At 38.5% G+C, this 27,759-nt stretch overlaps 1 protein-coding gene across 2 annotated transcripts in view; it reads left to right on the top strand.

Annotated features, from left to right (window-relative positions):
* Positions 1 to 27,759, top strand: part of LOC121383300 (zinc finger protein MSN4-like) — a 92,649-nt gene that overhangs the window by 57,974 nt on the left and 6,916 nt on the right. The window contains exons 5-6 of one of the 2 annotated variants that reach the window (XM_041513232.1): positions 22,034 to 22,313; positions 22,841 to 23,271. The exons of the other annotated variant lie outside the window; for it this stretch is intronic. Of the exons in view, the coding sequence (XP_041369166.1) occupies positions 22,034 to 22,313; positions 22,841 to 22,879 (319 nt within the window). The 3' untranslated portion in view covers positions 22,880 to 23,271. Of the gene's footprint in view, positions 1 to 22,033; positions 22,314 to 22,840; positions 23,272 to 27,759 lie in introns of those variants that run through there. 2 annotated transcript variants of the gene reach the window in all.

Genomic DNA, 27,759 nt, shown 5'->3' on the forward strand with positions numbered 1-27,759 from the left:
GTTTTGTTATACAACACATTAATGTTTATTGCGATACCACAAACCTGTGGTTGTCATTTCTTTTATGGTGTTTATCGCGATAATACAACACATTAATGTTTATTGCGATACCACAAACCTGTGGTTGTCATTTCTTTTATGGTGTTTATCGCGATAATACAACTCGGATGTTTTTATTTCATAATTACAATGGGCTGAATTTACAAACCGGCCTCGGTGGCACAGTGGTTAAGCCATCGGACTACAGGCTGGTAGGTACAGGGTTCGCAACCCGGTACCGGTTTCAATCCAGAGCGAGTTCTTAAGGGCTCGATGGATAGGTGTAAGGCCATTACACTCTATTCTCGCTCAAAACCACTAACCAGCTAACAACTAACCCACTAATAACTAACCCACTGTCCTGGACAGACAGCTCAGATAGCTGAGGTATGTGCCCAGGACAGCGTGCTTGAACTTTAATTGGATATAAGCACAAAAATAAGTTGAAATGAAATGAATTTACAAAGCCTGTGTATGACTTACACACGTGTAACTGCATGTATTTACAATGCTTAAACACCTGCGGTTAAGCAAAACAGGCTGTATACAGTCGGCCCATTGTGTGTACTGTCGTGAATGATTATAATCGAAAGTTGATCGGTTTGGCTCGTACGATGTGATGATCGATTGTAGAAATCCATAATCGATTGTGTGGGAAAATGTTAACTGTAATTATTCCTCCAATTTAGATAATAAAATTAATGTAAATGTTAGGGGTTTGTTTTTCTTTCGTTTCAGCCAGTGGACCACAACTGGTCAAAGGTCGTGGTATGAGCTTTCCTCTATGTGGGGAAAGTGCATATAAAAGATCTCTTGTTGCGTTAGAAAAATTGTAGGGGGTTTCTCTGATGACTACGTGTCAGAATTGCCAAATGACCTTTTATATGTATTTTGCTTCAGAATTGCCAAATGTTTGACATCCAGTAGCCGATGATTAATTAATCAATGTGCTCTAGTGGTATTGTTAAACAAAACAAATTTTAAACTGGCCATGTGTAGGGTCTAGATCCCGGTGAACATGGCAATAGGTGCACGGTGCTTACAATTTAAATTTGTCTTATGTTCATATAATTCTAATCGATTGTGTAATCGATAGTTGATCGGTTGATGCCAACCGATTATATCTGATGATCGATGATGAAATACCAACCGATTCCCAGCATTAGTTTACTGTGATATCTAAATGAAGTCTTAATCGCACACATTGTAAAGTTTTTCTTCTTTTTTATCTTTTATCTTTTTTAATTTTCTTGTTTGGTCCCCTTCATTAACATTTGTCAAGCTCTATGTACAGAAATATTACCTTTTGTTAGGCATAGATAAATGTTTTATATGTAAATAAAATTGTATGCTTTTATGGATTTTTAGTATTGTCATTATACTTTGGTGTTTAGCCAATCACTTTAACATTTGTTGGGAATACTTTATTTGATTTTGTTGAAATTAAAACAGATTTGACTGTTAGGTTATGTAATGTGGAAAGGGGGGATGGGGGGACTCTCACAAATCTGGCGTAAACAACTACAACAGGATTGATTCCTGCATCTAAAACTGAATACCACAATAATATATTAATTAAAGCTTTCAAAGTAATATGTCATGCCCCTCACTTTCTTTATATCTGAACACTAGAAATGTGTGTGTGTGGGGGTTGTTTGTTTCTTTCTTTCTTTTTACATAAAAATACATTTTGTATGATCTTTAATCGTGACACGTCCATGCGATATGTATTACCATTGTAAGGCATTGATTCAAGGCACTGAATCCTCATCTATGGTCGAAAGCTAAAAATAAAGTTCCGATTTAATTACTTTATGGACTAATGTAATGACGCTCGACTATGTAAAAACAATAATGGTGAGATATAAAAGTGGCCTTATATACGAATACACGCGCGCAAACACACACACAAACACACACACACACACACACACACACGCACATACATACAAACAGTCGCACATACACACAAACAGTCACATACATACACACACAGTCACACACACATACATACACACACATTCACACACACACCCGCACATACATACAAACAGTCACACACACACACACACGTACATACACACATACACACAAACAGTCACATACACATACACACAGACACACATACATACATACACACATTCACACACACATACGCACACACAGTCACACACACACAGACACACACACACATACACAAACACACACAGACACAGACACACACACATACACAAACACACAAACACACATACACACACACATACACACAAACACACACACATACAGACACACACATACACACAAACAGTCACACACACACACACACACACACACACACACACACACACACACACACACACACACACACACACACACACACACACACAAACAGTCACACACACACAAACAGTCACACACATACACACACACACACACATACACACACATACACGTACACACACATACACACGTACACACGTACACACACACACACATACACACATACATACATACATACATACATACATACATACATACATACATACACACACACACACACAAACAGTCACACACAGTCCACATAACTATCAAGTTTGTGATATCTCAGTAGACTAACCTAGTTTTGTCCATGCTTTAGACTTAAGTCACCTGAAGAGTCTGTCCCAGTTACTGAATTCTTCCCAGTTGATGCCACCTCTAAACCAGCCATCTGATCCCATTACACAAGTGGTCGCGTGTCTGTCAACGGGAGCTTCTGGCTTGGAATCGATTATAAATCCTGTGCGAAAATCACTACTCTTTAATAACTCGAGAATGACAAATCAGTTACTGTACCTGCAGGGGTTTTTTTTTACCATTGATAAAGTAAGGAAAATAATAAATAATAATACGGAAAATAATTAGTAATATCGGGGGGGGGGGGGGGGGGGGGGGTGTTTGTTTAATAACACCTCGGTACTTTTTTTAAACTACGGTTATGTAACGATTACCCAACATATTTTAAATTACGGCTGTTTATTTAACGACACCCCTTTACATTTAAACATCGGTTGTTTATTTAACAACACCCCAGCACATTTAAATTACGGCTATTTGAGGTCAGACATTTGGGTATTTTAACACATCGGGGGCAAAAGTGAGAACTGTTGTTGCCAGACAGGCTACTCCTACTGCAAAAAAGCAGCAAATGACTTTTTATATGTATTTTGCTTCAGACAAGACCGTACATTCCACTGTATTTGATGTCCAAGTCGCTGGGTCACTGGTTGGGACTAGAAAACCCCGTCCATCAAAAGCCAGTTGCACCTAAAGCAATCGCTAAGACATTAAGATTTTAGAATAACGGTATGAGTCTAATGAAAAACTGTAGCTGGTTTCCTCTCTAAAATCCAGCCAGTGCCCTACGACTGGTATATAAAAGACTGTGGTATGTGCTATCCTGTCTGTGTGATAATGCATATAAAAGATCCCTTGCTACTAATGGGAAAACTAGTGGGTTTCTTCTCAATGACTGTGTCACAATGACCATATGTTTGACATCCAATAGCCGATGATTAATAAATCAATGTGCTCTAGTAGTGTCGTTAAACAAAACAAAACACACTTTTCCCCTCTCTAACACTATATGTCAAAATTACCAAATGTTTGTCATCCAATAGCCGATGATTAATAAATCAGTTTCCTCTAGTGGTGTCGTTAAACAAAACACTCTTTAGATGCAGACTTAATGGAGCCATGATTTCTAAGCACTATCAGTAGTCTAAAATAATACAGGTTGGGGAAACGAATCATCACCTGTTAACCTACTTACATAATACATTATTATTAGGATTTATTACACTCCATGGGGAACCACAACCAACCAGTCTATCTCTACAAATAAACGTACGCAAGAGAATACAGCAAAATACTAATAATAGGGAATCTAAATTACATACTTAGATCTTTGTGTTACATAATGGATTCTTTCAACTATCAACATAACATAAAACATAAAATAAAATTATATTTAGATATCAGCGGGTGGTTCTTATTTCGTTTATTGTTATTATTATTTTGTAGTTTTTTTTTTTGTTTTTTAAAATTCTATTTAGCTTCTTTTTTCTTTTTTTTCAACTTTTTTTTTCTTTTTATAAATCTTGTTTTTCTTCTTCTTTCCCTACATTTGTTTTAACCATTAAAATATTTATGGCCATGTATTTACAAGTAGACTGCACTACTCCTTTGTCAGTGACGTCATTAGAAAAATGTTTTTATTCTAGATGGATCTTGAGAGTAAAACCAATGCATTGAAACCGTTTTTGTCATAATTATTCTATGCATTAACGTGAGAGATTTAAAACATTCTAGCAAGAATATTGGTAAATCCTGATTGAAATTTTCACTTTTGTTAATGTCTTTCAGTTGTAATTATATTATAGTGATGTGATTACTGGGTTTGCGGGCTATGTCTTATCGTTTGCAACTTTGTTTCTCTTCTTTCTTTCTTTTCTTAAAGGTTGTAGTACCATAAAATTAAATTATACTGGCGAAATAATAACATATGCGGCTAAAACGGCTAGGCGCAGCGTTTCAATCAGCGTATACACCATGAATATAAAATACTACCATCCTTCACACGTAAATCACAAAAAAAGGGGGGTTAAACTATTTGTTTCAGGCTATCCTAGTTAGCACGTCAAAAAATAACAAGTCATCCCATTATGTAGTAGAACCCCGATGTGTCTTTGCAATGCGTCAAGCTATTGAGCTGAACGTTTGCATATAGCTTTATCATCGCCCCCCCCCCCCCCCCCCCCCCCCCCCCCCCCCCCCCCCCCCCCCCCCCCCCCCCCGATTTTTTATATTTATGGCCGCTGATATTACAACAAACACAAGTTTGCAGACGTTTTGGATGAAGTGCGTCAAGATAGTGATCTGAAATTTTTCTTTATATTGAGTTACAGGTCAAGTTTCATTTTTATGTTGATTTCCCCATTTTTGACATGTTATGGTTCTTGGTCGTAGGCTATACTACAACCATCACAGTTTTCTAGAACGCAACGCGTCAACATACTCAGTGGAACATTTGCATATACCTTTATAAATGTAGAGTTAGAGGTCAAGATTGAGTTTCATGGTGATATCCCCAATGTTGTGGTCCTATAACGTAGAATATATTACAACCATCACAGTTTTCTAGAACGCAACGCGTCAACATACTCAGTGGAACATTTGCATATACCTTTATAATGTAGAGTTAGGGGTCAAGATTGAGTTTCATGGTGATATCCCCAATGTTGTGGTCCTATAACGTAGAATATATTATAACCATCACAGTTTTTTTGGACTGCATTGCGTCAAGATATTGAACTAAAATTGTGCATAATATATACCTTTATCATGTACAGTTACAGATCAAATTTGACTTCCATGGTGTTTTAACCATTCTTGACAGAGCCTTGAACGTAGGAGATATTACAACCGTCACAACGTCACAGTGTTCAGGACTTATGTTCAATGTTTCAGGGTAGTGACCTGACATGTTGAGTACAGCTTTATAACATAGAACTACAGATCAAGTTTGTTTTTAATGGGGTTTAGTCTAGTTTTAACAACACGACTGGTTGTGCATTATGATGTTATAGATATAACATTTTTGAAAGGGTAATAGTGCAACTGTACCATCACCCTCTATGGAATGTTATATTCATATATTAGGTTCCCATGAAACTTTGTTTGACCTGAGTAGAATATATGTATTGCTTTAGTAAATTAGCAGTACTATCAGAATGCTTGTTTAAACTCACATAAACCAGTGAAGCGTCATACGCTGACAGGGTAAAAAAAAAAAAAAAAAATATAAAGAAGAAAAAGACGCTTAAAGGCCCTCTCGCTACTGACTTTAATTATATATTACCTCTGTACTTTCACTCGAACCACGACATACAAATAAATCACCCCTGGCAGTACGTCGTGATAAAGTACTTTGTTTGCGTACAATTAAAGCCGAGATTGCTGGAAATAGTTACACCAATAAGCACGGTTTTAAGTCCACTACACGAAACGTAAGTGTCTGCGGTCCATTAACCTTCATGTATCATTCATCCGGGTTTCATGTGGACAAACATTTTCTATGTCAGATGGGTGTTCGAATGATAAATTGTGGTAGAAAATTGCAGCCCCTTTTGCACGCATAAACATTTATTCTTACGAACCCAGTTATTAGGTAGTGTCAAAATAGATTCGGCTATTTTTTTTTTAACCGTAAAGTTATATATTATTTCCAAGTTCTTCCGTAAATTGTCCATTTTGTCCAAAATGGTACGAATCTCGGAGATTTAGGGTCAGTGACTTTTAAATTCAATAAATTGGTACGTGTTTAAAGAATTTGATGCAGAGGTGGATCCAAAGGTTTTTGGGAGGACCAGTGGACCTGTCCCCATAAATGTACTAGTATTCAATTGCCTATTGTTTGTGTTGTTATTTTTGGGAGGTTTTGGGGGGTTGTTTTGGGGTTGTTGTTTTTTATTGTTGTTTTTAAATTCATTGTTTCACGAATTGGTCAGTTTTCCATGAGTAACCCCCCCCCCCCCCCCCCCCAATCTTTTGCTGGATCCACTCCTGTGAAGAGATGTTTATTTTGTAATTTTACTAAGTGTCCAGTAATGGAGGCCTTTTGCAACCTGATGAATACGATTACTGCTATCTACTGACAATTGAAACTGATGGTTGTCGAGACCAAAACTGTTTTCCAATATCACGATTATGGTTACGAAAATAAATTAAAGTTTGTTTTGTTCAACGACACCACTAAAGCACATTGATGTATTAGTCATCGGCTGTTGGATATCTAACATTTGTAATTTTTACATATAGTCTTAGAGAGAATGAATGAATGAATGAATGAATGTTTAACGACACCCCAGCACGAAAAATACATCGGCTATTGGGAGTCAAACTATGGTAATGCACATAAATAAAGTGATGATCAACATCAATACAAAAATTCAAGGTTTAAACAAGAACAGTGTAAAGAACTGTGCCAAAAAATACAAATACAAATATCATAGAATTTTACGGACACCGAATTTTACTCTAAACTTCAATTTGTGCTGTATTGGCCATTCTCAAAGAGAATGTTACACCCCTGCACCACGGTGAGGTTACAGCACGCGCAGGGGTCTTAGAGAGAAAACCCGCTACATTTTTTCATTAGTAGGAGACAGGATAGCACATACCGCATCTTTTGATATATCAGTCGTGGTGCACTAGCAGGAACAAAACATAGTCCAGTGGGCCCAACGACGGGGATTGATCGCAGACCGACAGCGCATCAGGAGAGCGCTTTACCACTGAGATACGTCCAGGTTGGGTGGGGTGGGGTTTTTGTTATTGTTGTTTTTCCCCGTTCGCTTGGTTTCTGTTTTGTTGTTTAATTTGTTTGTTTTGTTTTGTTGTTTTGATTTGGTTTTTGGTGCTTTTGTTGTTGTGTTGTTGGTTTTTTTTTGTTTTTTTAGGATGCGTGTGTAGTATCAACTTGAAGTTATTGACCCGGCAAAAAACCCACCCAAACCTGTAAGCGTGGATCCGATAGGGAAAGGGGACAAGGTCGTTTTGGCGTCCTTTAATTTTAGGTTCGCTTATCTGTTTGTATATCTGTTACTTATACACAGCATAGCACATGTGCATGTACTTTAATATAGGATGTACTACAATATGTTATCTACCTGAACCAAAATAGAAACTTTACATTGTTAAAATATACATTATATGTGATGTAAAGTCGTCTGTATTTTTGAATATTGCAATGACAAATGTCTAAAGTAAAAGCTTACGGTATACCTCTTACAAATCAGAATGTACCAGTGTGTGGCGCTTTAGTCAAAAGTGGACGTAGCATGGGTAATGTAACTACAATGTTTTGGACAAAACCATTGGCATACAATGCAGAGGGTATTCTAACAACACAGTACCCCCCCCCCCCACACACACACACACACACACATACACACGAAAAGATAATTTTAAACATACAGTAACAATGCCATGACCTTTTAATGTTCGTTGTAAGCATGTTATAAGTATGGTTGTTGCACGGGTAATGGGATGCTGTCGACGTACAATTTACGACCTTAGGACACATGTGCCGACAACTGACCAGTGTAACACCCAATCATCCTTGGCCATGTAGACCGCATGTGACCGTCAAATTAGCTTACGTCATCTACCTGATTGGCGGGAACTTCAACTAGGAAAAATTACCCCGAAGAGACACAGCACTTGGCCATTAGAAACTTCCCCAATAACACCATGCGAGGAGCTCTTCTAGACGAGGTTTTCCATCAATGCCCACGTCAGAAAACAGCATGGTCAGCGCCTCAAGTGTGGCGCATGTGAAAACATTCATATGGAAAAGGAACCTGGAGGAGCACCTCCCTGTTTGTGGGAAATCAGATACAGTTAACTTTTAAATACGACAAATGCGTTGCGTCTTGCACTCTCAAACGCAGCCTTACGCGTCACCAGCAACTGAAACACGGTACGCCGGGGGACACTATTAAACTGTGTACTATTTGCGGAAACGAATACCATCACCAGCTGTCCCTGAGAAGAAGAAGAAGAAGAAGTAGTTTGTTTTGTGTAACGACACCACATTGATTTATTAATCATCGGCTATTGGATGTCAAACATATGGTCAGTTTGGCACAGTCATAGAGAGGAAACCTGCTACATTTGTTTCCATTAGTAGCAAGGGATCTTTTATATGCACCATCCCACATATAGGATAGCACATACCATGGCCTTTGATATACCAGTCGTGGTGCACTGGCTGGAACAAAAAGTAGGCGTTCCGCCCCTTTCTGAAGAGACACATGAAGAAGAATCACTGAAACCAGGATTAATCAATACTTAGTAAAATGACATGTGTTTAACAGTTGATGTGATTTCTAATCGAAGGCTAGCCAATACTTAATAATTTCAGTAATTTGTCATGCATTTGCAACTGGCATGATCTCTAATTGAAGCCTAAAACTGTGTTTTAAATTATTAGAACTGTGCATTTATGATATAATTGTTGTCATTCAGTGTATGTTGTGATGCAAAGAATCTTCTTTTATTTCTTCAAATAACACGGTCTTTAATTGGGTATGTGATTATTTAAGTTAAATGCTTGTTTGTTGTTCAGTTTCTTTTTATTGAAGAATTAAAAATTAAACAATCAAAATGGACAATTTTGTGGTCAAGATGTAGTTGACTATACAATTTTCTAACATGTTATGTTATCTGAGCTGTAGCCAACATTCATGAAACGTATATAACCTTTGTATTTTATTACTATATATGTAATACATAGAACAAGGCATGCCCCATATTGGTCGAAGGTTGATATTCGGTGTGATATGAAAAACGACTTGCATTATTCTCCATATAAATGTAAAGACTGCATTGCTTCTTGACTACCTAAGCATAGGTTGATTAATGGTTTATATAATGTTATCAACCACATACATTTGTTTTACATTTAAAACGGACACGGAGATCAGAAGATACATTTTATGCATACTTTGGCTAAAAACACTTGACCGATCTGTCAGTTCTACATGAACATGTTAGTGTCTAGTCAGAATTAGGTGTTTCTGTATTTTCTGGTTGAAGTATTTTGGTGACGGATTCAGCTGATATCACAGGACAAGCAACATCTTTCTTGGTCCTAATACAAACAGCAAACGAAACAAAACTCAAAACATTGGGCGGGCGTTTGATGACGAAAATGCACGGTTTGTGTTTGTTTGTTTTAGGGTGGGTTTTTCTTTTTCGTTTTGTTTGTTGTTGTTTTTTTAGGGTCCTACTCTATATAAATAAGGGAGAAACATCTGGCTTAAGTGCACCCCCCCCCCCCCCCCCACCCATTAGAGAGTGTGCCTCTCTACTCATACACACAGACACACACACACACGGTCATATATCTTAAGGGCCTACATTAAGTGTACAGTTCTTGGTAATAATTATAGCGTATTTTGGTAATTTGGTCGAGTCCTCTTCGAGTCACAGGCGTGATAGTAATTTCATCTGTTTTATAGTTAAACAATATACACCTAATTATTCACATGCGAAGTGTTTACTTTGGTTCACGTATATACTATAAGGAGTGTACCACCAAATCAAATCTCAAAGATTACAATAACTGTTGGCTGAAGCTGCTTCGTGCAGCCTTCCAATACAATACAATACAGTCTTTATTGCAACGTTTGTATGCGTGCATTGGTTCAGGCGAAATGATATCAACTTAGCTCCTTAATTAGGGTAAGGGGTCTTTTATGGGGATTTTACCTCAAACACGATGGCTCATTCATCTGTTCTGGAACCCAACTCGTTTATTAATCTGTGATGATGCATGTCGTGAAATTCACTTAAAACAGCTAACTTTGCGGCCATCTTGGAAATCGTGTTAAATGACATCTTGTAAACAGTGGAATGAGATTGAACTAAATTGTGATGTGTGCTACTTAATACTTGTAGTTGGTTTAGTATAAAGTCATTGTTGACGAGAAAAAATATATATACTCGCGGAAAACAATTTCCTGTGCACCAAATGATTGCATATAGAATATAATTTACTTGAAATCTGGTTATAAAAATTTCAGTAACTGAACGTGTAATCACTCCCGTCGATATTCCAGCGGTGTCCTGTCAATTGCACGAACTATTCATACTTTGTGATCACATGTTGCATTATTAGCATTCTTGGTCACGTGCTCCTGTTTGACGTCATTTTTCTTATCATTGGACGTTTGTATGGATTCTCATCACACAGAAAAATATTTTTGTTGGTATCTGATCGTCGTCAGTGTTGCCACGCCTCCCAGAAAATGGACTCCTTCGAACGATGTGTATGATTGAGGTTGGAACGGCACAAACGGTGTTGCTAGTAATTTTGGTATTCATTGGTGTTCATCAGAACACATGCAATATCTGCGGAGATGTTCTCGACAGTTTAGGGGTACTTGGGATCTTCCATGTTTAGGGAGTCGACACGTGACGTCACGTCAGCAAATCGTCAGTATTAATCGGGTGCGCATATGGAATCATTTGGAAATGATACGTTTAACATCCTAACGCATCTCTAAGTTAAGGCCAATCAGTGGAAGAACTGAACACAACCGATTAGGTGATAACAAAGTACGACTATGACCGTACGTTGTTCTGTTACATCATCACCGACGGCGCACCAAGCATTGTGTAGACAGTACTTCAGATTCAGAAGGCAGGAGAGGATCACCGTACTTTTAACAGATAAATAGTACATCTATGTAAATCACAATATTTTTAAATTTTAAAAATATAAGTCCTACTGAAATTTTAATGATGCACAGGAACTTTTTTCCGTAAGTATACTATACTACAGAAACAACAAAACAATGTTTCTTCTTCTTTTATTCAATTATTTTATATAAATGTATTATTATTTATTGTTACTATTATTCTTATTTGTTTTGGACTTTTTGTTTTGTTTTTGTTTTGTTTTGTTTTGTTTCGTTATTGTTTTTTGTTTTGTTTTTTGTATGTTGTTGAGGTTGGGTTGTTTTCTTTTTTCTTTTCCTTCTTTTTCTTGGGGGGGGGGGGGGTTGTTGTTGTTGTTTTTGGCGTGAAGGTTGTTGTTATTTGGTTGTTTTTTGAACGGTGATAACGGCAAAGATTTCTGTAACATTTGGTTTTTAATCTGAGACAACCCTCTCGTCATTTTGCATCCCCACCGTGCTGTTTTGTTCACCGACATTCACATTCAGCGCATTGCTCTATAACTAGAAACTCTAAACACCGTGTCCAATTGTTCCATAATAGTTCACAAAATACTGGTCTCAGTCGACTAGATCGTGTTTCGTCTTTAAAGAGTTTTCCTTCCGGTGTAACCAGTGCAGTGTTTTTCCGCGAGATGAACCATATTACGCACTAGTTTTACGCAGTTGTTTAAAGCGAATTATATGTCATTAATGTAATGTTTCTAAAATGTGAGGCTAATTATACTGGATGAAACTGGAGTTCGAAGAAAACAATTCCTCTCAGATCTATATTATTGATTTTGTGGTTCAACAATCATGTAAATATGCTTGTAAAGTCCACAAGCATTCCAGATATTTAATATAAATTCTATTCTTAGTTTAAATAATATTTCATCAAATAGCCAATGTGTATTTTTGTGCCGGTGTAATAGCCCAAAATATACACCGCGCCAAACTATACCCGGGGTATAAACTAGACTAGCCCAGAATATACCTCTCTTTTATGAAAGCAATTGTTGCTTTTCTTTTAAAGTGTTTATTATTATTTATTTATTTATTTATTTTGTATACAGGTTAGTAATAAAAATGATGGTTAGGGTTAGGGGTATAAAACAGGGTAGCCCACTTTAACCCCGGGTATAGTTTGGCGGGGGTATATTTTGGCGGGGGTATAGTTTGGCGGGGGTATAGTTTGGCGGGGGTATATTTTGGGCTGTTACACCGGGGTGTCGTTAAACATTAATCCATTCATTCCAAATATTTTGATACCTCAGAAATATATGATGACTATCCTTTGTAATAATTTTGTATTATTTGTAACCTGTAGCCTGTTCATTATGTAGAAGACGTGATGCGATTATGCTCGTGCGCGCCTGTGTGCGACTGGGATCATGGGCATGTATTATCCTGATTTAAGTCTTCCAATAATGACATCCTAATAGAATATATCACCGTTGTGAGTTATAGATAAGGTAATTCCAACCCAAGAGACAAACTTTTTTTTATGAGGACCGATGTTTACTGTGGCCCTTACAAATCTTCTCTGTTTTTTGAGCATTTCAGTTTAAGCAATTTTGTAGCACCGGGTTAAACACGCCGAGAAATCCATCTATAAGTAGCAACTACTGTGCAATGTAAATACACATCATGTGACAACACATCTTCGCAAGTCCAGGTACAAATTGTAGTATACTGTACGGTGTGGTACCTTTGTTTGAGAAGATGGTGATAATGCAGATCGCCGTAGATTTCTGCATTTTAACATGCACGCGCGCACGCACACACACACACACACGTAAAGGTAGTACTAAACCAAATAACTTCCGGCTGGGTCAAAGTTCGAGGTGCACCCAACTTTTGATAGAGAAGTGAACACCACAAGTCCTGTGATTGGTTATAAATGTGAGTGTGTTGGTTGTAAAAAATAATAATTTCATCTGGGTAAAAAAAAATTGCAATTTTATTTCATCTAGTACCAATGTGTCAAGTAGCCTTGTGCTTGAAACATGTATGGGGTACCTGTAAAAAAAAGTACTCGAATTTTGTGCGAAACTAGGGTAGTCATAGACGCTACCCGTTATCTCAGAAACGAGCAGCTTGACCCCCATTTTTTTCTGATTCACTTTAAGTGTAAGGGGTGGTAGTATTTATATCCGTGGCGTTTATGTCGGTTGATACGTTGCAGGTAGGAGTTTTAGCCACATATGTTACTAGTGTCGTCTATGGGATTTGATTTGGTAGTATACACCCTATACGTGTATATTTGTTTTATTATATATGGTAAATGTATGTATCTATAAGTGTATAAAGTTTTCGATTAAAAAATAAATGTTCAACAGCAGTTCATGATGGATTCCATCATATTTAACCTAAAGAACTAAACGAGGAAGTAAACAACGAACGTATATTGCCAACTAGATTACAAAACTGCGATATGCGGACCAGAACATCTAACATGGTACAAAAAGTCACCGACGAGATGTTTTGCAGCAGATGAATTACGTAGTAGGGCCGTATAGGTACTCTTAAGTAGCACGTTGATCGAGAGAAAACTGAGGACACGTCCACACCCTTCGGCGGTCGCATGATGCATGCATTTTGTACAGTGATAATCTAAATGGGCGAGTTTATATTTGAACAAAATAAGGGGATTCAGATACTACTTTTGGTGTATATGATGTACAGCGGAATACTCATGACTGGTTTCTACCCTTTTTATGATCTATTCCAAAACAGGGGTATATATAAGATGTCAAAACTGTGAATTATTAATGGAGAATTTGGCAGTTAAACCAAAGATTTGGTCACTGACACTTGAGAATTATTTTCTTACAGTATGGAAGCCAAAAGAAGTATGGACCATGGAACACCCGCCAAAAGGAAGCAAAAGGAACGAAGGTGTGACTACTGTGGTCAAACCTTCGCTCACAGACAGGGGTTATATCGTCACAAGAAGACGGTCCACCAAAATAATAAGCTCGAATGTAAAGAATGTGGAACAACGTTCTCGAGACAAGATAATCTCGAGCGTCATCAAAAGAAACACGCACAGCAAGGAGATGCCAACTAAGCCATAGGAGAGACAGTGCAAGTTCAAACCATCCCTGGAGAAGGCGTACAAAAATATGACCCAGAGAGTCTCTGAAGAGTCGATACGAAGAAGTTACGGCAATATTCAATAAAGCCACACAAGACAGGGGCGAGATCAAGGGGGTTTTGGCCATGAAGATCAAAATGATTCGGAAGACAGGAGAGACAACTGGTAAGGCTGATCAAAGTTTAGTAGCCGGTTCAAGTCCTCATTCCAACAATAGTGACTTCCCTGCATCGGCAATCATCAGGAGGTTCAGATGCCTTTCAAAACGTAAAACGGGTGGATGTCGCCTTTTTTCGTAGCCAAACACGTTAATAGATATATTGTTCTGTGTCTCGAATTTAAGAATGCCCACCATTTTAACAGAGAAAGTGATCTCTCTGTAAAGTCCAGTTCATTAACATATTGAGCATATTTAGTGACATATTCTGTGTGACAGGTAGCAGAAACAATAATCACGATGTCTCATTTTGTTAGACTTCCGATCATGGTTTTGATCTATGATTTACAATTACATCAAAGAAAAATATGCATCTAACGCTCGACTTTTCTTCACAGACAGAGACTCCTGTGTTACGTTAACCAAACATGTTAGATGTTTATCACCTCTTTGACACTGGGAAGACTACCCCAGTCAACCACTCTACAGCACCACAAACAAAGTTCTGGCGAATATGAAAGATGAAACACATCCAAGAATGTGTAGGTTCTTTCATCTATAAGGAGAAGGATGGGCTCATTGAAAAGAAAACGGCCAAAGGGATAAAGAAAAATCTCGTAAAAAAAACACCAACCACGAGGTATAAATACTACAAGAAATGTCTGTTCAACCATCAGATTCACATGTCGTGACTCGTCCTTGACTTAGGTCTCACTTCACAATTCACTTCCGGGTGAGAGTTCATTCATCACGGTTCACTATAGTTCCTAATTGTAACACATATTATGGTTCACATATTCACTTCTGGGAAATGGTGAAGAATTAAAACAACATATATGTTTAATGGTAAGCCTTCTGGCTGTATTTTGCCCATGTTATTTTGTAATATTGTGCATTGACCTTTTGAGAATTGGATGTATAGCGCAAGAGACAGCCGGAGTGAATCGGTGAATGAACCACCTGTTCGGACCGGTACTACAACCAGATGCAATCATATCGCAAAACAAACTGAGACGGAAATGTTCTCAATTTTGGCGTGAAAAAAAAAGTTTATAATTTAATGTATGTTCGCAATGGTGTATGTTGTTAGTGCCAACGAGAACCCGTTCTATTGGCAACCTTCATTTGAAGCTGGACAATTTAACACGGGTTTCAATAACAGATGGCATCTGTGTAGTGAGACCTTAGATTAGTTATGGCCACCAACTGTACACCAAATAAAATCCCATAGACGACCATTGTAGCATATTTGGCTATAACTGCTACATGCAATGTTTCAATCAACATACAAACCACACATTTAAATGCTAGAACAGAAATTGATAGGTCAAGCTACTTGTTTCAGAGATAACAGGACGCATCCTTCATACCCGCGGTCCAGCACAATATAATGGCAAGATGTTTTTCTTATATATATATACTGAACAAAATAAGAAACTTCCGCTAACTTTGCTTGAACATAACTTGATGAAAACAAACCGGGGGAATAATTGTTATATATGCGTTTAAAGAGTGTTCCATGATGCATCGTTTGGTGCAAAAATCATGGCCATAGGTTAATAGAAACTGGGAGAAATTTTGACCAAGTGTGGTAGGGGTTAAAAATAAAAACACCCACTTAATAACGGGTATGACCACCTCGTGAATTGACCACTGCAGTGCATCACAGTCGCATAGAATTGACTAAAGTGTTGATTTCTGCCTGTGGAATATTGTTCCATTCCTGAATGAGCGCTTGACGAAGTTCGTTGACGTTAGCGGGTGGTTTGGGACAACGCCTCAATCGTCTGTCCAGACTATCCCAGACATGCTCGATGGGGTTGACTTTTAGCGGGCCAGTCATCAATGAAATCAATGTTATTTGTCCTAAGAAAATTTACAGTGTCTCTAGCTGTATGAGAGGTGGCATTATCATGCTGAAAAATCGAGATGTTGGCGTTGTTATGGAACAGAGGAATGACGTGATAAGCGAGAATGTCATCGCGGTAACGTTGAGCATTTAAATTGCCATCAATGACGACTAGAGGTGAACGATAACCATGGGCAATGGCTGCCGAGACCATGACAGAACGCCCACCCCCGAAACGATCTCGTTCAAGAACACAACAGTCAGCATAGCGTTCATTTTTCCTACGGAAGACGCGCACCCTGCCATCACTACGTTGTAAAGAACAGCTGGATTCATCCGAAAAAAGAACGGTATTCCAGCGTCGCCGTATCCAATGAGTGTGTACACGTGCCCAATTAAGACGATTTAGACGATGACGTTGCGTTAAAACGCATCCGACGTAAGGACGTCGTGCATGTAAACCGTTCTCCCGCAGACGATTACGAACAGTTTGCCGACTGATTCGGTTATTGTGAAGCCCTGGTGTGTTAGCAGCAGTAACAGTGGCAGTTTAGAATCGATTGCGCAAATGCGTGTTCATGATATAGCGGTCTTGACCACGCGTTGTAACACGCGGACGTCCACGACGTGGCAAGTCGTTGGTGCTTCCTGTCGTTCGAAATCTTACGCGAAGATTTCGTATCGCTCGACTAGAACTCCCAACATGCCTTGCAACGTCTTCTGTCGACATGCCAGCATCAAGCATGCCAATCGCCCGTTCGCGTAAATTATTGGGTATTCTTAGCATACTAAAAATGCTACAATGTAAAAAACGTTGGGTTTTTTTACAAATTTTGAAGCGTTTTCGTTCACTTGACAACAATGTCAGTAAGACAAGTAAAACAAATTGACCGAATACTACACGGGACATGTCGAACCATGCATGCACGTGCAAATAGAATTTCACGTTGTCGACGATTAACAGTGCAAACATAATAGATAAAATTCATGAATCCTGATAATACAGCTCAAGGCTAATACTACCTATATAATTTCATTACACAATGAATTCTTTAACACAACAAATACTATATGTACAAATCGGAAGTTTCTTGTTTTGTTCAGTATATATACACCCCACCTATATTTCATGCATCACAGTACCTGATACACTGGCACTGGTTCAAATCAAAATCACAAGGAATTATTTGGTGAGATAAAACAACACTATTACAACAAGTCCTGTTACATATGTCACCAATGGCATTCGAGGAACTATGAAGTGTTGTATCAAAAGTACATCTCGAACTTTAACCTGGACGAGATGCTATTTGGTAGACTACTACCTATATGCCTACCACACAGTTGCAAAAAGTGTCCAGTGGTCTGGCTTTGAGAAGGACAGCCTTACATGTCCTAAAATATAGAAACAAATAGTTTATCAGACTTGTTTTATTTGCAGTGTGAGAGTTTGAAATGTATATTTGACAATATTTGTAAATAAAACATTTAAAATGTGATATAAAACACATCTTGTCTATTATTTTGTGTGTAAAGAGTACAACTCATCAGACTCATCTCAGTTTACTTGTGTGTACTGTGTATTACTTACATGTTAGAACAGGCATACTGAATGTACTACATTACCTCCTAACAGAGAACAGTCAAATTTACTTTCGTAACCCAGAAATCAGCTAAAACTGATACCCCCCCCCCCCCCCCCCTCCACCTAAAAAATAAAATAAATAAATAATAATAATAATAATAATAATAATAATAATAAAATAAAAAATAAATAAAAATAATAACAATAATCCTTCATTAACAATTAATCTAGTTGCAAATAACACTTCTCTCATGCTTAGTTGTACAAGACCAAGTACAGCTTGAATGCAAAGAGGACTGCCGCTCCCAGACTAGTTTACTAAATCAAAACTAGCGTCGGACCGAGCTCATTAGAATAAGTATAGCTGTGATGTCATACACTCATGAACACTGACATAACAGTGATACGATGAAAAATAAAATAAATGTGCAATGAACAAGTATGCACAAGTTGAAAATATGGAATATAATCAGCGATCATATACCGCCTACTGGTGGCACTCGTCTTGAGTACTGCCACCACAGCTGTCTAAAAGGACGGGAAAAAATGTGCAGTGAAAAGGTTGAAAATATGGAATAGCATCAGCAATCATATTGGTCAGTAATGCATCGTATTTAGTAGATATAGCCTACAAATGTCTACCATAATATTTGTTGAATGCCCTCATGAGTCCCTGGACATCATAACCTTGATGGAACAACTTCTGTACCAGAATGATATGACGTTATTTGAAATATGCATACAATGAGCACGCCCTTAGCCTAAGGTATCTTAGAAGTTGCGATATGTAGACGCCAAAAATTGGAGCAGAAGGTATATTGCTCGACATGAAGGGAAAATTGACTATTGGAAAATTTAAGTAATCCCTTTTGTCATATAGCTTAGTTTGGAGACCAGTGTCTCGTTGAATAACTATTTTTGAAGTCTACTTCACGAGTTGACCAAGTGTGATATATTTTAAGTGGATCATAACAGGAAATGGTTTCTGTCTACCATTTCACTGTCGTTGGAAGGGTTCGTAATCCTCTGAATGTCATCACCTCTACAAAACAAACTGGCGTGACGTGGATACGTTCATAATTACTCTCCTAGACACTGAAAATGAAATTGGAAAACAAAGGCCAAGTGAAAGAAAAGAATAAATGATTGAATGAATGTTTAACGACAACCCAGCACGAAAACTATATCGGCTTCCGAGTGTCACACTAAGGTAAATGCGTAAATATGATGATGATTAACATCAACATAAAAAGTTACATTAAAACAGTGTAAAGAGCTGTACAAAAAATATAAATTTCAGAGGTGATGAAATTAAATATTTGGAATTAAAGAAAACATGTCTTGGTTTACTCTCGATTTAGAGGGACATACCCTAGTTTTTAAACACTGAGACATATTTTTGACTATTATAGCCGTTTTTGATAACTGAAATCATACTTTACTTAGATTTTATGGTTTAAATTATCAATTTCCGTACATTCGAAGCGTTTTTGGTCATCCTTGTGGTTTTAATATAACAAAATGCATTTGCGTCTGAGAAGTAACAGTTAAGGAGTAAAGTTTTAATATATTTTTAGAGTGTATTTCACCGTTTCAAAGTCAAAGAACTCATGTTTCACTCAGTTGTAACTTTCTCCAAATGTTTTACAGGTTTGTAGATTAACTAAACGTAGTGTTAATTTTCACGGGTTGAAACTAGGGTATGTCCCTTTAATACATGTCTCAGCCATCATGACTATTTTAACAGTGGTTCATGAGTTCATTCACTCCGGCGCCACAAAATCATGCGACAGGCTAACAGACAACACCAGTATCTGGAATTAAAAGTAGGCCTACATGTGCTACTGACTGTTGAAGCGTATAACTTTAATTCTGTTACGAGGCGCATGTGCTGGATATGGTACAACGAATGGGATCTAAACTCTGCCGAGCGAAATGTTTTTGGGAGGATGGGTCATGGTCCATTCGTTTGGAGCAGCAGACTTCGACGTGAAAAAAATATGCGGGAAGCGATTAATTAGTTTCACGCAGACTTTCTCATAACGAATAAATTCAAAGAAAGATGTCGAAATTATTAAATAATACAGGAAAACCCGTCCTAGCGGACTCCAGTAATCAGCAGTCTCTCTGCTGTAAGCGGCCACTTTTTCTCTACTAAAATATTTTTAATGTAAATGAACTCCCATGTTGCTAAAATGCTTGCGTGAAGCGCCACTGTAAATTCTTTTTTTTTTAAATATTATTTGTAATAAACAAAATACAGCAAATAACCGATCTTCACACTCACGGTTATTAGTTCCCATTCAGTCTGACATCTGTATCAATTAAGAAATTGAGACTGTGGGATGCATTTAATTACCTCTGGCTAATCTAAGCTTGACATTGGTAGGTTAATCTACTAGGACAATATGCTGCATGGTGTTGTAATCAACTGAAAAGAGAAGACCAACTTGTGAGAGAATGAATTCCAAGCAGTTAAATTAGTGTTTTTCAGTGGCATTTCATTATTTTTGAAGACGGCGACATGTGGTAAGGAGATTTTGAGAAAATTCTAGAGCACACGTCCATCAATTAGCAGTACAGACGATTAAAACGTTTTTAAAAATTACACACTAAAACTTGCACCTGTATTTAGCGGTCACTTGTCTTAAGCAGCCTTTTGACTACTCATTCGTGTGGCCGCTTAAGACAGGTTTGCTTATATTGGCTTAATATAACTTCTTTTTGCGTATTTATTTTTACAGATTAAAAATTCAAGTCTCCCTTCCGTTAAAAACTTCGCCCTCTCAAAAGTGTGAGAAAGATGTGACTTCGCTCTATGATATTGACCTCGCGTGAGGCATATGTGTGTGTGCACGTGTGTGTGTGTGTGTGTGTGTGTGTGTCCACGTGTGTCCACGTGTGTGGCCTCGTTAATGTGCACAACTGTTGAGTCCGTAATTGGGCTGTGCGGAAATATAGATATCCCGAGAAGCTGGATCCGTGTGAACAAGACGGGCCCAGCTCCGGAGCATGCCAATGTAAAAGAAAGTAAAGTCTAGAAAATTGTAGAAGGGGCCTATCCTCACTTCAAAGTTCTTGTTAGAGTCAATGTTCCAGTGCTGCTGGGACTGGTAGAAATCTCATCTAATCGCGTAAACTAAACTCAGCCGAAATAATGACGTGGATGCACGGAATCTGGCTGAAAAAAGAATCCACCCTGGTGGTGCAGGCTATTGAAACAAGAAGCGTCTTAGCGTTCACTTCAGTCAGTCCCAATGGCCGATACATCTTTGGAGAAAACTCCATTTTGATGACAAAATCAACAAAATGAAAGACCAAGTCGAGCACGCGAAAGCACGTGCAATGGGCACAGGCTGACAACTGACAAATGGTATCGGCTGTTTTATCTCCACTGGCTAAATTTTATGGATTACTTTACAAATTAATTTATTTGCTTAAGAAGGTGCTTAATATACCTGTCTTTTTTTGTCTTTAAAAAAAATAAATAATAATCGGCCTCTCACTTTGAAAAATAAAATGAACACCCTGATGAATATGCCGTGGTGCTGTTAAACACATTGTTTTCAGATTAGAACATAAATGCAATTTTAAACTAAACTGATGTATCCGTCCTGGACCACGTCACTGGCCATGCCGGAGACAGGAACCGCGGGTGGAGGGCGGGCGACATTTCTGAACCTTGATTTAGCGTGTGGGTATGAAAAACGTTTTGGTTTGGATTATACTTACATTTTAAAAACTCTGATCTTACGGAGGTTAGGATTAGAACATAAATATTAATCTAATTTAAACTGATTTATCTACCCTGGACCAAGCCACTGGCCATGATGCCGGAGACAGGTCCGTAAAGGGGAGCGGCCCGTTCGTGGGCATTCCTGAACCTTGATTTTGCGTGTGGGTATAAAAAAAACCTGTTACGAGAGGGATTCAAATCGCAAATTAAACACGTACGGTTTAGAATTACTTGAAACCGCTTTCTTGCACTAAAATAGGCGAGCTGTACGGCCGTTAAATACTGACGTGTTTTCCTTCGTTTCAGATTGCTCATGCTGAGATCGTGGAGTTCCGCACGGGGTCAGCACATCTGCACGATCTGTAACAAGTCCTTCTCCTCGCGTCACCATCTCGTCAGGCACGAGAGAAGCGTGCACGAGCGCTCGCTGAGTCACGCATGCCCAGTGTGTGGCAAAATGTTCTGTCGAAAAGACGTTCTGAATAAACATTTAAAGTCACACTACCGGTGGCAGGCTGGCAGCATGTGGCAAGAGCACAAAGCCGATCCATCGAGTGAATCCGTTGCGGATCAAATCGACAAAGATGCAAGTATATCTGGCAGTTGTACAAGAGATGGGTTGTTCGTGTGTGTGTGTGTGTGTGTGTGTGTGCGCGCGTGTGTTTGTGTGTGTTCATTTATTTGAAGGGATTTCTTTTACTTACTTTTGATCAATGCTGATGACAAAATACTTTGCTTGGTTTTGAGCTTGGTGTTAATTTTTCATTCATCAAAGATCCAGCTTAATATGTTTGTTTGGTTGTGTGTGTCTTTGTTAGAATTATTATTAAATGGGAGGAAGGGGCATTGTTTGTTTATTTGGATTTTTGCGTTTGATTTTTTTTGTGGGGAGTTTTAGGGAAAGGTTTTCTTTTCCTTCTTTTTTCTTGGTTTTGTTTTCTTTTCTTTTCTTTTTGGGGGGAGGGGAGTCATTATTCTCTCATAGATACCACATGAACTGCTTCCCTTCAGTATCTGATTATTATTTCGTGGTACTGGAGATTAATTTCATTTCTTTCACGGTTTGTGATTTGCATCTCTAGTAATGTTTTCTTTTCTTTCCCCTTTATTTAGAATGTACCAGTAAAGGACGTACAACAGATGGATGGTTAAACGTGGAACCTGCTTTCGCCATTCGTATGCTCCATTATGGGCGTCACGAGATCGCACAGTTACCCTAACATGCTTCACGGATTTAAGGATACACCGAGCCAACACATTCCCATCATTTGTAATAGATAAGGGGCCTAATTCACAAAGCTCTCTTAGCATCTTCTTTGCAAGTCTTTTAGCATTGCACTGCGAGATCGCAAAGTTGCGAAAGTAGAGAATTAGGCCCAATGTCTAATTGTGTAATAAATAATGTTATGTGATGAACTAACAATCTAGTGGAAGTTATTTCTTCCAATTTACCAACGCTTTGAATGGGGGCCATTCCGTGGTAATGATTTAAGATAGGGACTCTTTATGGTTTCCTTCATTAAAAAATCATTTTTAAATGGAAATGTAGTTTTATCATTTGTACACTAGATATATATGGTAATATAGGTAGGACTGGCCTATTTTTGTCAACGAAGTGTCTCAGCAATGCATAAGGTGGTGTTTTAGTTGTTACTGTAGCGACTCGGTTGTTAGTCTGGTAATACAATAGCACTGTGTGACGTTTGGTTCGGCCATTAATACAGCTAAATGGTAATAGCCTTAACGAGATATTTTGTGACTTCGTGATTCGGTCATTAGTACTGACATACGACATCAATGTGTGACGTTTGACTCTGTCATTATACGAGCTAGATGACTTTAGCCGTAACCAGAAATTATGCGACCTAGTGACCTGGCCATAGATCTTGATATATGACAGCAGTGTAGGGGCTGTTACCACGAAATGTGCGAAATAATGACTTTAGCTGGGCCCTGTTGTTCAAAGCATAGTTAAATTAACCCTGGCTTAGTCTAATATCTTCCTGTTAATTAGTTTTGCACAAATACAAAATAAACTTTAAATTTGATCATGTATGGATACCTTTGGTTGTTCTGAATAACGTTTCAACATGGTTTTCAGTTATTATTTGTATTGATTCACTTTTTACCGGCCTCGGTGGCGTCGTGGTAGGCCATTAGTCTACAGGCTGGTAGGTACTGGGTTTGGATCCCAGTCGAGGCATGGGAATTTTAATCCAGATACCGACTCCAAACCCTGAGTGAGTGCTCCGCAAGGCTCAATGGGTAGGTGTAAACCATTTGCACCGACCAGTGATCCATAACTGGTTCAACAAAGGCCATGGTTTGTGCTACCCTGCCTGTGGGAAGCGCAAATAAAAGATCCCTTGCTGCTAATCGGAAGAGTAGCCCATGTAGTGGTGACAGCGGGTTTCCTCTCAAAATCTGTGTGGTCCTTAACCATATGTCTGACGCCATATAACCGTAAATAAAATGTGTTGAGTGCGTCGTTAAATAAAACATTTCTTTCTTTCTTGATTCACTTTGTTAACCGCTGGTTAAGCCAACACACGTTTGAACAACTGGCCCTAGAAATTAAATGTGTGATGCTGTGACTCAGATGTGTCGTGTGTGTGTGTGTGTGTGTGTGTGTGTGTGTGTGTGTGTGTGAGGGAGAGGGGGGAGGGAGAGGGGGGAGAGAGAGAGAGAGAGAGAGAGAGAGAGAGAGAGAGACAGAGACAGAGACAGAGACAGAGACAGAGACAGACACAGACAGACAGATATGACCCAGCAATATGTGATGTATTGATAGTGATACACCAATATACGAGGTACCGATTCGGTAATGCGATGGGCACCGAGTCTTCAGATAGCTCAGTAGTAAGACTAAGACGACAATATAACTCCGTTCAGGGTCAGCGAACGACGCAAACGTTCGCGAACGATTTCCGTGGATACTGATGTGATCAATTTGTTTTAATATACCGTAAACTGCAAAAGCCAGTCTAGCCAGTTGTTTTAGTTTTTTTAAAATATTTTTGTTTGTTTTGTTGTTGTTTTGTTTGTTTTTGTTTGTTTTTTCTTCTATTTGGTTGAACTCGGACAGCGCTTCAACAGACATTACCTTTGTAGGTGTGCGCTACACGCATTGCATTTTAGTATGGTTGAGTTTTATTTTAAATTTAAATATACCATCATTGTTTTAGAAGTCTGGTTACTTCTGTGTTGGACTCGGAGTACGTGGTGTCATTTCTTCGCTTCTAATTATATATTATGACGTGATAGTGTTTTTTATTGATTCGGTTAGGTCATATGACAACCAAGTTTAATTTGCCATCTAGAAGGGCTAATTATACATATATATTTACAGACCGTGGATTACAAAATTATAGTTTTACGAAACTTGTACATGACCTTAACGTAAACACGTTTTGTACGAATATCATTTTTATATATATATATATATATATATACTTGATAAATATTTCTTTTATGTTTATTGAATAGAATTATTGCCATACTTATTGTATTTAATATATTGTATGAATAGTATACGAACTTTATGTGGACATGATTTCTGTAACGAGTTTTATACCGTGCGTTAGTATGGACTTTTGATTTGCGTTGGGGCGGGATCCAGTTTAGCGGGCAGAGCGCTCGCGTGGGATGTGTTGGTCGTAAGATCGAATCCCCTCAGTGGACCTTATTCTTTCATTTGGTTTTTCTCGTTCCAACCAGTGCCTCACGTCTAGTGTATTAAATGACGTGGTATGTGTTGTTTTGTCTCTGGGGAAAGTGCATATAAAATATGTCTTGCTGCTTATGGGAAAATGTAAAATATTTCCTTTAAGACTGTATCAGAATTAACAAATGCTTGACACCCAGTGGCTGCTGATTAATAAATCAAACTTTTTGTTTTAGTTTGTTTTCGTTTTGTTTTTGGTTTGCATGTCATACAAAGGGGCGGGACGTAGCCCAGTGGGAAAGCGGTCGCTTGATGCCTGGTCGGTCTGGGATCGATCCCCGTCAGTGGGCCCATAGGGCTATTTCTCGCTACATCCAGTGCACCACAACAAAGGCCGTGGTATGAGCTATCCTGTCTGTGGGATGGTGCATATAAAAGATTCCTTGCTGCTAATCGAAAAGAGTAGCCCATGAAGTGTCGACAGCGGGTTTCCTCTCTCAGTATCTGTGTGGTCCATAACAATATGTCTGACGCCATATAACCGAAAATAAAATGTGTTGAGTGCGTCGTTAAATAAAACATTTCTTTTATTCTTTCTTTTTTTTTCATACAAAAGCACGTGACATGTTAAAAACACGTGATATGACAGACCGTCCACAAATGTTGAATGGGATGTGGTGTTAAGAAAGATAAAGGCAACACACCAACATTTGTCGTGTCGTTACTTGCTGTAACAGATTAATATAGTCCGGTTTAGGTCACAAAATACTAAAAAATTCTGATATGTGTTTTGAAATCTTTCTTTGATGAGTACACCTAGGTTGACCTCTGTAGTATTTAAATAACCCACTGGTTTGAAGTAACTTGTTATATGTAGTACTGACAAAACAACTGTGCAAGTGGTATAGTGCCATTTGTATAACAGCAACACGAGGCGGTGGTCGGGCATAGGGGCCATTAACTGAAAACTTTCGTGGTCGACCTATGTTGATTTTTTTTACACTGTACTTGTTAGCTGAGAGCACTCCCTAAAATTAGTAGTCACATGACCCTCTCAACAGTGTATTTTTCACAGAATATATTCTGACATAAAAATTGTATTGAACTTCATGGAGTAATTAATAATGGTGTGTAACCTAAAGGGGAACGTTATCTTCATTGAATCGTATAGGTTTCGGAAGAAAGAAAGAAAGAAAGGAAATGTTTTATTTAACGATGCACTCAACACATTTTATTTACGGTTGTATGGCGTAGGACATATGGTTAAGGACCACACAAATATTGAGAGAGGAAACCCGCTGTCGCCACTTCATGGGCTACTCTTTTCGATTAGCAGCAAGGGATCTTTTATATGCACCATCCCACAGACAGGATAACACATACCACGGCCTTTGATATACCAGTTGTGGAGCACTGGCTGGAACGAGAAATAGCCCAATGGGTGCACCGACGGGGATTGATCCTAGACCGACCGCAGGTATCGGAAGATGCCAGTAACTAGAGGACGAGACTGTTATAAATTCATCTTCACTCTGTTTTAATTTAACGCTTGAATTGTTATATTCATTTTGAACATCACTTTATTCATGCATTTACCATAGTTTGACACCAAACAGCCGATGTATGTTTCGTGCTTTAAACATTCATTCATCCAACGCGGGGGAGGGGGAAGACGCATTTTCTAGCCACTCCAACTGCAGCTACTTCTTTTCCACTGTCAGCAGCTGGTGTCGTGGTTAAGTCGTCGGACATAAGACTGGTAGGTACTGGGTTCGCAGCCCGGTACCGACTCCCACCCTGAGCGAGTTTTAACGTGGGTAGGTGTAAGACCACTACACCCTCTTGTTCCTCACTAATCACTAACAACTAATACACTGTCTTGGACATACACGCCAAATAGCCGAGGTGTGTACCCAGGACAGCGTGCTTGAACTCTATTTGGATATAAGAACGAAAATAAGTTGAAATGAAATTCAAAAGTAGTTACGGGTCAGCGTTGATAGCTGGCGCTATGTGAGTAACGTGGAACTATGTGATGTGTTGTCATATAATATATATATATATATATATACATTATCTGTACACATCAGTAAAGTACTTGAAGTATTATTTTTACCTAGGGCGGCGCATGACCGTACCACTTTTTTGTTCATATTTGTTATATCTGTGAAAATGTTTTTCACACTGCTCCGCCCCTGTCTTTATAGACTGATTTCACTAATGTTGTTTTAGCTGAGATACACGAACTCGTTATATGTGACAATAAAAGAGTTTTAACACATATTGATTTTGTATTATTTTACGGCTTCTTCTACAGTCGAGGCGGGACGTAGCCCAGTGGTAAGGTGTGGGATCGATCCCCAGTGTA

Source organism: Gigantopelta aegis, chromosome 10 (assembly GCF_016097555.1).
Source record: "Gigantopelta aegis isolate Gae_Host chromosome 10, Gae_host_genome, whole genome shotgun sequence".
Lineage (NCBI taxonomy): Eukaryota > Metazoa > Mollusca > Gastropoda > Neomphalida > Peltospiridae > Gigantopelta > Gigantopelta aegis.